Here is a 10247-nt window from a genome sequence, read left to right as displayed (position 1 = left end):
TACCAGAATAATAATAAAAAAAAAAAAAAAAAATATATATATATATATATATATATATATATATATATATATATATATATATATATATATATATATATATATATATATATATATATATATATATATATATATATATATATAGTTGAAGTCAGAATTATTAGCCCCCTTTGAATTTTTTTTTCTTTTTTAAATATTTCCCAAATGATGTTTAACAGAGCAAGGACATTTTCCCAGTATGTCTGATAATATTTTTTCTTCTGGAGAAAGTCTTATTTGTTTTATTTGGGCTAGAATAAAAGAAGTTTGAATTTTTTTTTAACACCATTTTATGGTCAAAATTATTAGCCCCTTTAAGCTATTATTTAAGCTACAGAACAAACCATCATTATACAATAACTTGCCTATTTACCCTAACCTGCCTAGTTACCCTAATTAACCTAGTTAAGCCTTTAAATGTCACTTTAAGCTGTATAGAAGTGTCTTGAAAAATATCTAGTAAAATATTATTTACTGTCATCATGGCAAAGATAAAATAAATCAGTTATTAGAAATGAGTTATGAAAACTATTATGTTTAGAAATGTGTTGAAAAAAATCTTCTTTCCGTTAAACAGAAATTGAGGAAAAAATAAACAGGGGGGCTAATAATTTAGGGCGACTAATAAACTGTATATACATACATACAATTAGGTCTATAAATATTCTGACATCGACACAATTCTAACATTTTTTGCTTTATACACCAACACAATAGATTTGAAATGAAAGATGTGCTTTAACTGCAGACTGTCAGCTTTAGACTTCAGGTTGTAATTGACTGCAAAGGATTTGCAACCAAGTATTAAAAAGTGAAAGTTTGATTTATGATTATTATTCTGTCCAATTACTTTTGGACCCTTAACAAGTAGGAGGCACATATGCAAACTGTTGTAATTCCTACAGCGTTCACCTGATTTGGATGTAAATACCCTCAAATTAAAGCTGACAGTCTGCGGTTTGTTTCAATTCAAATTGATTGTGTTGGTGTATAGCGCCAATAGAATTGTGTTGATGTCCCAATACTTATTGACATAACTGTATATACTGTCCTTCCTATACTCAGCACACCAAACCAACTCTCTCAGATTTTGATTGTAATCCTTTTGTAAAGCTGCTTTGAAATGATAGTTATTGTGAAAAGCACTATAGACTTTTGTATTGCCTGTAAATGTAATATATATAATTCTTCCAAATACCAAAAACACAAATCTCAATAGTTGTGCAAAAATGCTAATTTGCAGATTATATTAGATCATGCAATGATTTGCATAACTGGTGATTTGCTTAAATTTTTTTTACTTCACAGTGGCATAAAGTACATCCTGAGGTGCACATTCAGTTTCTCTTATGGTCACGTAAGTCACCGTTTCATTACAACGATCCTGAAAGAACACAATATTCCATTCAGTTAATCCGGACATATCAGCATAATATAGACTTAGAGAAGAGGTGCATTTTTCAAACACACAAATAAAGAACAAATTAATGTAAAGCTATACTGTAAAAAAAACTCATATTGTCCAGTTTTACCTGCTTGTTTCCTTTATTAGATAAAGTAACCTCAGAGTAGGTCACATCATCTTTCTGTTCCTAAACATCAGTGGAAACAATGCAAGTTAGTGATAGTATAAAAAAGACATCTGTCACTACACTAGTTAAAGTAGAGCAAAAGATCTGATTAAAATGCATTGTGGACAGGACAAATCGAAAAATATATTGAATGAACGGTCATTTTGTACTCACATTAGCATTTTGCGCAGAAGGAACGGACATGGTGATTGTTTCATATGCTCCATCATCCTTCACCATTACACAACAAACAATTGAGACATTACAGTAAACAAACAGTAAATGTGTCAACTACACACATTATTGAACTAAAAGCTAATTAAATTTAATTATCTGGCATGACTGAACTTACCGCAGTGTTGATTTTTTCATAGTTTTCTTTATGTTGATTCGGATCTCTGGCCTTTTGATAACAAGCAGTTGTAAGTACTTGTGCAAATTACATACTTTATTCAACTTAACAAAATCTAAATATCTGGCAACACATAACTTACATCAGTGTTGGCAGCCTGTCTTGGATTACCTAAAAAAAAAAAAAAATTATATATATATAAGTATTTATTATAAATACTTACTTTTTGTTGTCCAGTTAACTTGATGAAAAATGATTTAATAATGAATAAACTTTTAATTGAAAACATCATATTTCAAAAACCCACCAGCTCTTTTTTTAAAGACCACCCAAAACACAGCAACAAAGACCACAGCTAATGCAGCAAACACAACAGCCACAGCAGCGATCACTGAAGGAGAAATGACATAGAATTCATCCAGTTTACTAATTGTAGTTATTAATTATTAATCTAGGCAGTCAGGAGATAACAGCAACACTTTTTTGAGGTTGAAAATCCTAGGACATTTTACAAATGGATTGACAGCAGTGGTTCTTGAGCAAAACTGTTCAAAATGAGCAGACATCACTCAGTGGCTTATTCTTAGAAATTACACACAGACTCTATAGGATTAAGATGTTGAGGACTACTTGATAATTACTGACAGTGTGTGAATCATACATTATCTATTGGTGGTCAACTTTTTTTCGGTATAAAATATATGCATGCTTCAGTATATCTAATTAATATATTTAATTCAATTACCTCTCATCAGGTAAAATTCATTATTTTACCATACACAATCCTCTAAGATTATGTTTTTTTTATATAAAATGGTAACTTTTATTAAACTTTAGCTGATATGAATTCATTTTTAAATTCTTATAAGCTAAGGTTTTTTTGAGGGTTGAGGACTAGAGATTTTGAATGTTAAAATAGGGGTCTTCTGGAAAAAAAAAGTGGGATAATAGGGAATGGAGAATGAGGTTATTGGGAGATTTTGGATTCAGCATTTTGATTGTTGTAGCGCCCCTTGTTTAGTCTCTGTCAGATTTTACCCAAACTAAATTACAGAGCTGAACTTATTTAAAGCTGATCTGCATCATGTCATGTGACTTAATCATCATTATCATCATGTACCTTCTGTTTTATTTTCTGGTGTCACAGCACGGTCTGAATCTGTAAAGAATGAATACAAAAACATGGTGAGTAGAGAATACTTGGAACATCTGTAGAAACTAGTTAACTCTAAACATGTTAACTAACTCAAATTTTAAACATGCTCAGATAATGATCTGCACATGCACACATGCAATGGAGTTTCATTCCAATAGGCCTTCATTAACCTTGTCTAATAGGTGTTCAAACTACATCCACCTGTGACACTACATGTCAAATTTCAAGATAATCGGACTAATGCTGAGATAACAAAACAATGATTTTTAAATCATCAGATCACAGTTGTTTTCACACTGTATTAATATAGCAATCAGTTATTTCTGTGTTTACATTGTATGATGGATCAGTGACAGGAGGCTACACACTGCAGGACTTCACTACAGGAAAAATCGCAGAGAAAAGAGTCTGGTTCGTTGACCCTGTTTCACAACTAAATGCACATATTAACTCATTATAAAGAACGCAAGATCACTTGTGAAACCAGACTTCTCATGCTAGATTGGAAATGGCACCTTCCTGTGGTAGGCTACAACTAAAACAAAACACTGAAAACATTCCTGCTAGTTTTTTCAAACTTTTCTTCATTTCTTGTGTCTAAAAAGACTTAGAAGAAGCCTTTCTCCACACTGAATCCATGTTCTGGCTATTGTGGTTTATAACTCCTCCCCAAACTCCCTGCTGTCCTGTATCTTGTTCTCTTATGACTGTAGGTCATTGCCGATGTGTTTGCAGTCAAAACTCTTTTCATACAGCAGGATTTTGAACCACAGACAGGTTGATATTTAGCATGCCAATAATTTCAGTTGTCTGCAATTTTCTCTGATCGCATTTTTAATAATTCACACTAAGTGACTGTCACAATAGCATGAAAGAACACATATTTGCCTCCAGTTTTGGGCATTTGTTGGAGATTTCATGATACCTGTCAGCAAGTGAAAATCAGAACTAAAATATAGGTCACAACGTTTATCTCCAACCTGCTCCTACTTAAAGTTCAGCTTCAACCTTGACCCAAACACACCTGAAACACCTTATCAAGTGTCCAAGTAAATAAGTCAATTATACATTAACAATTAGGGGTCTACTTTTTTAGTACTTAAAAAATATGCTTCAGTACTGTATATCACATTCATATATTTAATTTAATTACATCTCACTTGTGTTAAACTGGTTATTTTAACACACACGTGATCCTCAAAGATGACATTTTTTATATAAATGGATACTAAATTTTGCCAAACTGTGACAAGTTTAGATTTAAGCATTTAACAAGATTCTTTTAGTTATTTTCAGCTACTTTTTTTCTGAGGGTTGAGGACTTGTTTAGTCTTTGTCAAATTTTGCGCAAACTAAATTACTGAGCTGAACTTATTTAAAGCTGATCTGCATCATGTCATGTGACTTAATCATCATTATCATCATGTACCTTCTGTTTTATTTTCTGGTGTCACAGCACTGTCTGAATCTGTAAAGAATGAACACAAAAACATAGTAAGTAGAAAAGACTTGGAACATCTGTAGAAACTTGTTAACTCTAAATATTTAAATGCCCTTTTAAGTTAACTAACTGAAATATTAAAGAAGTAAAACTGCGGCTCACGACTGCCCATCTTAATGTGAATTACAATTTAATTCAGATTGGTGCTACAGCAGAATAGGTGCTGGAGTGGAAATATGAAGCCGACTCTCCTTTGGAAAAGGAGAATCGAGCGATTGAGGGTGTGTCAATGTAAGTGTAGCAAAATTTGCACACATAATTATGAATAATAAAAATAATATAGACTAACAAGTTATTATTTAATTATTTATATTTGGGTCGACTTTTATGATGCCTTGTGCTCTAACATTAGGATTTTCCCTCAATTAATGAACCATTCATTTTCTGGAGATTTATTTAAGGCAGATCAGCTGCATAAGGTCATGTGGCTTAATCATTATTTACCTTGTGCTGGTTTGACTGTTGTTGCATTAGAAGCTGTAAAGAATGAATGCAAAAACAAGTAAGTAGCAAATGCTGTATAAACTTGTTAACTCTAAACCTTTTTTTTAAAGCAACTCACACAATACAGAAGTACTGGAGCTCGTGCCCCTCTTTATATCAAACTTCACAAGCTATTGTGTATCAATACCTTGAAGAAATAATTATATTATTATAAATGAATATTGTTGTTCTAAATAATTACTTTTTTTTTTCAAGATATCTTTAGAAAAGTGCAAAAGTGCACATTTTTATGTTGGTAGGGCTATTTAAGTTAACCTATATCTGTTTATGTTATAATAAATAATTCAGTTCTATATTATGAATCAGTTATAGATCATTGTTTTTGAACCAAAATCTTTATATTTTCTTATAATTGCTTTTGCTATTAATGTCCAAAATTCGACACAATACTACCACTTTCTCTAATAATATTAACAAGTTACCAAATGTTTAAGTATAAGGTCAAATTTAATAAACCTGTTCATTTGGTTTATTTGCATAAATATACTCAAATCTTTCAGGTTTACCGTAAGTTAGTAACAGTATGTATGCATGTGCTTATATAACAGTCAGAGCGACTATTATTTTGAACTTGTCACAGGGATGTACATAGTCAAGCATTATATTTTACCATCAAAGCTTTTCAGCCTATATTCAAACTAACCACAAACCACTTGTCACCACACTGTTGTTAACCCTACAAAAGTTGAGTGTAATCATCACAATACAAATATAGGAGTTAAAAATACTTGCTAAGTTTCAATTCCTTCCTAACCAGAACATTATTATGAAGAGCTGCTTTGATTTATTTGAATATGCTTTGACAGATTATGTGTCAGACCAAAAGCATCTATAGACTCATTGGTATGTGCGGATTATGTCAATGATCTTTTCCATTAAGGGTTATTTAAACTGATATATAGTTTTCTCACCTGAGTACTTGACAGTGAATGAGGCTGAGGTCTTTATTTGATTTCCCTGAGCAAGCTGACATCTCCACTCTCTGTTGTGATCTTCATTCAGGAGTGTTGTAGTCAGACTGATCACACAGCGACTTGAGGACAAATCTGATATCTGATATCTGGAGTTTGTCATCAGATTCTCACCAGCCTGATTCACCCACATCAGCTGATTTCCTTCAGTACGGAACAAAGTATCACAAGAGACTCCATAATAATAATAATACAGCTGACAGGAGAGAGTCACAGATCTGCCTGCACTGATCTCAGTCTGAGAGGGTGATGGAGAGACTGAAAGTGAAAACAAGATTTCACTCCTATAATTACACGTCAGTTTGAAGGAAGAATATGATCTTTTTAAAATTACTATTAAAATTACCATTTAGAACAGTCAGATAAACAGGTGCATCATTTCCATATTGTTCTCCATTCACATATTGTCGGCAGCTGTAAGATCCATAATCTTCTTTTGTGGCTTTCTTGATGTTCAGAGAGCAGTCAGAGCCCAGACTCAGTCTCTCTGTGTTGTTCTTCAGTTTCCCTACACCAACCAGTTCAACCGTCTCTGAATTTCTGGTATAGATCCATGTAGTTGATGTGCAATCAGAAAGAGCATTATTACAGGGCAGACGGACATTTTCACCAGAACTGAAGAACACATGAGTGTCTGCTACTCCACTGGTTCCTGAAACAAACGTGATGTTGCTACATACTGTGTAGAATAAACTATTCAACAAACGCTCAATGAAAAATAATAATCAGCAGATTTCTGTATGACACTAATATTTGTGAATTCATTAGCAAAAGTTTAAACTAAATGTTGCGAAACATTCAACAGCATTTTATTATATTATTATTTACCTTTGAGAAGTGAACAGAAAACCATTAGTCCCAGCTGCAAACATACGTGTCCCTTATCAGCCATTTTACAATCCATTTCTCTCGGTTTTCTTTTCTGTTTTAGCATTCACAGCTGTTTCTTCAATCTTCAACCCTTCATTGAGTAACTTCCTCTAATCTGACCCACTGGTTAACTCCTGCTAGAGTTGCTATATAGTGACTCTGTGACAGTGCAGAATGCAAAAGTGGCGCTTCACATATATTGTAAATACGTTTCATTAATATTTGTAACTCATGCTTAAAAGTAACTCACAATGCACTTTAGGTAGAAATTCTCTCAGACTCTTTTGGTTGTGCCCAGCCTAGCGTTTATGTTACACACAATACATCACACCTCAACAGAGACACATTTTAGCAATTGCAGATTGACATTCTTCAGCATGGGAATTCACACTTCACACATTAGCTCAACCCACACATGACCAGCTATTTATACAATTATGAGCTCAGGTTTCACTTATATCTTTAAAACAGTTCCTTCCTGCAAATATAGTTCTAACTTACAAATATTTTTTTTTGTATATTAAATAGATTGGCATGCACATATAGACTGAAAAAGGATCTGCTAGTCAAGCACCCATGATTTTTTTTTATTTAAGTTAATTTTATAGTTATTAATGTATTCCAGTTATTAATGTATTCCAGTTATTAATATACATTAAGTATTCAAGTTATTCCATTATTAATATACATTAAGTTATTAATGTATTCCAGTTATTAATGTAATGTATTCCAGTTATTAATGTATTCCAGTTAGTAATATACATTAAGTATTCCAGTTATTCCATTATTCCAGTAATTAATATACATTAAGTTATTAATGTATTCCAGTTATTAATGTATTCCAGTTATTAATATACATTAAGTATTCAAGTTATTCCATTATTAATATACATTAAGTTATTAATGTATTCCAGTTATTAATGTAATGTATTCCAGTTATTAATGTATTCCAGTTAGTAATATACATTAAGTATTCCAGTTATTCCATTATTCCAGTAATTAATATACATTAAGTTATTAATGTATTCCAGTTATTAATGTAATGTATTCCAGTTATTAACATACATTAAGTATTCCAGTTATTCCATTATTCCAGTAATTAATATACATTAAGTTATTAATGTATTCCAGTTATTAATGTAATGTATTCCAGTTATTAATGTATTCCAGTTTGGTCAAGCAAAAAGAGCTCATTTAAATACTATACTCCTGTAAATTTGGTCTGAAAGAGAAAAATGCAAAAAAGGTGAGCTGCAAAAATAATTGTCCATTCCTCTAAGACACAAATTGTTCAGCAAATTACCAGCAAGTGTGTGTGTGTTTAAAAGACGTCTAATAGATATCTGGGCTAAAATGAGGTTAAATTTGGGCAGTCAGTGAAAATCCAATAGACGTATAAGAATAGCCCGAAAATCGTCATCAAATGCACAGGGATGAATGACAACACATGTGATATCTGTCTAATATATCGATTTCATGACCACGTTAGTTTTGGGCTATTCTGGATGTCTATTAGATTTTCACTGAAAGCTCAAATTTAGCCTGGTTTTAGCAAAGGCACTGATGTTTAGAAGTCCCGTAAAACATAATTGCTTGCTGGGCTGTGACAAGTTTCTAAAGAAGGCTAGTGCAGAGTATAAAAATTTCTTGCCAGGAAGAGAAAAATCCTAATCAATTTCAATTAAAAAAATGCTCTTAAAAATAAGCAAAAAGTGAAGGGAACCAATACAAGGGTTTAATTAAGGTAAGACATTCCTAAATCTGCAATTCAATTTGTTCAAAAGATTTGTTTAAAAAAAAAAAACAGAATCAACTGAAAACTATGTGTACACCAAACTGTGTACAGTAAACTATGTGAACACCTTTTTGACTGTATATTTGTCTGTCTACATGTGTGTAATGTGTTTTTCTTTGCGTGTTTATTGTCTTTCACATATTTAGTCTTTGACGCATTTATTGCCAACATTGCTAATAGTATATTGTTTTGTTTTTGGAGTAAGTCATTGTATTTTGCAATAAAATAATAAAATCATAAAAATGATTTGATGCAACCACCACACACGGACACTCCATAGATTCAATGTTACATGTAGAAATAAAAGCCTTCATGTTTGTTTAATTTGTCTATTAAATAAAGTAATTTTTGCATTAAAGGCTGACAATAAAAAATACAATATGACTTGACTACCCCCTACCACACACACAAGTAATAAGAAATGAATAATATTTAAAATGTATTAATTAACTTTTGAAGTTCTGCACTCTCCACGAACCATTAAACCAACAAGGATATGGGGTTTGAACCTTCTGACAATAGTTTGTAGAAATATATACTTTTAATTTTGAAATTGGAAAAAATAGGTTAACGTATAACTCCAAAGTGACAACATATACTGGGGGATACAAACATTAAAATCAAAGTTTTTTTGATTGTATCACTTGCATCCTAATAAGTTGGAAAATGGTAGTAAATTCTTTACGGTCTTGCCCACTTTTTTATTCATTCTTTGAACAGATTATGGGCCTAAAGATAACCGTGTGCACATGATCATCCCTTATTATTATTTCACACAGTGTTTTTCACCTACTTTCTTTTGCTTACAGTTATTTTTTGTTAATACAGTTTAATTATCATCATTTCTTTTCTTCCTAGTCCCTTTATTCATCAGGGGTCGCCACAGCCGCCAACTTATGCAGCATATTTTTTACACAGCGGATGCCCTTCCAATCACAACCCAACACTGGGATAGACCCATACACTCTCATTCACACATTACAGACAATTTAGCAATTTAGCCCAATTCACTTATAACGCATGTCTTTGGACTGTGGGGGAAACTGGAGCAACCGGAGGAAACCCACACCAACACGGAGAGAACATGCAAACTCCACACAAAAAATGCCAACTGACTCAGCTGGGGCTCAAACCAGCGGCCTTCTTGCTGTGAGACAATTGTGCTACCCACTGCGCCAACGTGACACTCCTAGTTTAATTATCATCGTTTACAATAACATTGCTTTAGGAGATTATCTCCCCATTTATGTGTAGTAAACTGGTGATCTATGAGCCAGGACGGACTGCTGTGCATAGTTTTAGATATATGGCAATAATTATTTTTTAAATGTCAATTGTTTTTTTTTTTAAGAAAGGTTTTGTTGAATAAAAAGCATTTATAGAGCTATATTTAGCTTGTTTTGACATATTATTTAAAATTTGTGTCTAAGAAATAATTATTTATAAATTTTTGGTGCGGCCAGAGATAAATTTTGTAAATCCTTAGTGTTG

At 32.2% G+C, this 10247-nt stretch overlaps 1 protein-coding gene across 3 annotated transcripts; it reads right to left on the bottom strand.

Annotated features, from left to right (window-relative positions):
* Positions 1-296: 296 nt before the first annotated feature.
* dicp3.1 (diverse immunoglobulin domain-containing protein 3.1) lies at positions 297-7105 on the bottom strand. 3 transcript variants are annotated; one of them, XM_056474649.1, is made up of 12 exons: positions 6920-7105; positions 6438-6743; positions 6032-6349; positions 5061-5093; positions 4545-4583; positions 3080-3118; positions 2267-2350; positions 2102-2130; positions 1960-2010; positions 1782-1838; positions 1569-1628; positions 297-1420 (listed from the first exon to the last, which is right to left on the bottom strand). In XM_056474649.1, the coding sequence occupies exons 1-12, from the start codon at positions 7023-7025 to the stop codon at positions 1334-1336; spliced, it is 1209 nt and encodes a 402-aa protein (XP_056330624.1). In that variant the 5' UTR covers positions 7026-7105; the 3' UTR covers positions 297-1333. The 3 variants fall into 3 exon arrangements, with proteins under 3 accessions (XP_056330624.1, XP_056330623.1, XP_056330622.1); XM_056474648.1 differs by lacking the exon at positions 3080-3118; XM_056474647.1 differs by lacking the exon at positions 4545-4583.
* Positions 7106-10247: the final 3142 nt, after the last annotated feature.

Source organism: Danio aesculapii, chromosome 16 (genome assembly GCF_903798145.1).
Source record: "Danio aesculapii chromosome 16, fDanAes4.1, whole genome shotgun sequence".
NCBI classification, from domain to species: domain Eukaryota; kingdom Metazoa; phylum Chordata; class Actinopteri; order Cypriniformes; family Danionidae; genus Danio; species Danio aesculapii.
This window is presented reverse-complemented; position numbering and strand designations above follow the sequence as displayed.

Coding starts and splice junctions, on each gene's coding strand:
- dicp3.1 (XM_056474649.1), bottom strand. CDS start 7,025: ATGCTAAAACAGAAAAGAAAACCGAGAGAAATGGATTGTAAAATGGCT. Junction 2,351..3,079: donor ACCAGAAAATAAAACAGAAG/GTACATGATGAT, acceptor TTTCTCCTTCAG/TGATCGCTGCTGTGGCTGTT. Junction 2,011..2,101: donor GACAGGCTGCCAACACTGAT/GTAAGTTATGTG, acceptor TGTTATCAAAAG/GCCAGAGATCCGAATCAACA.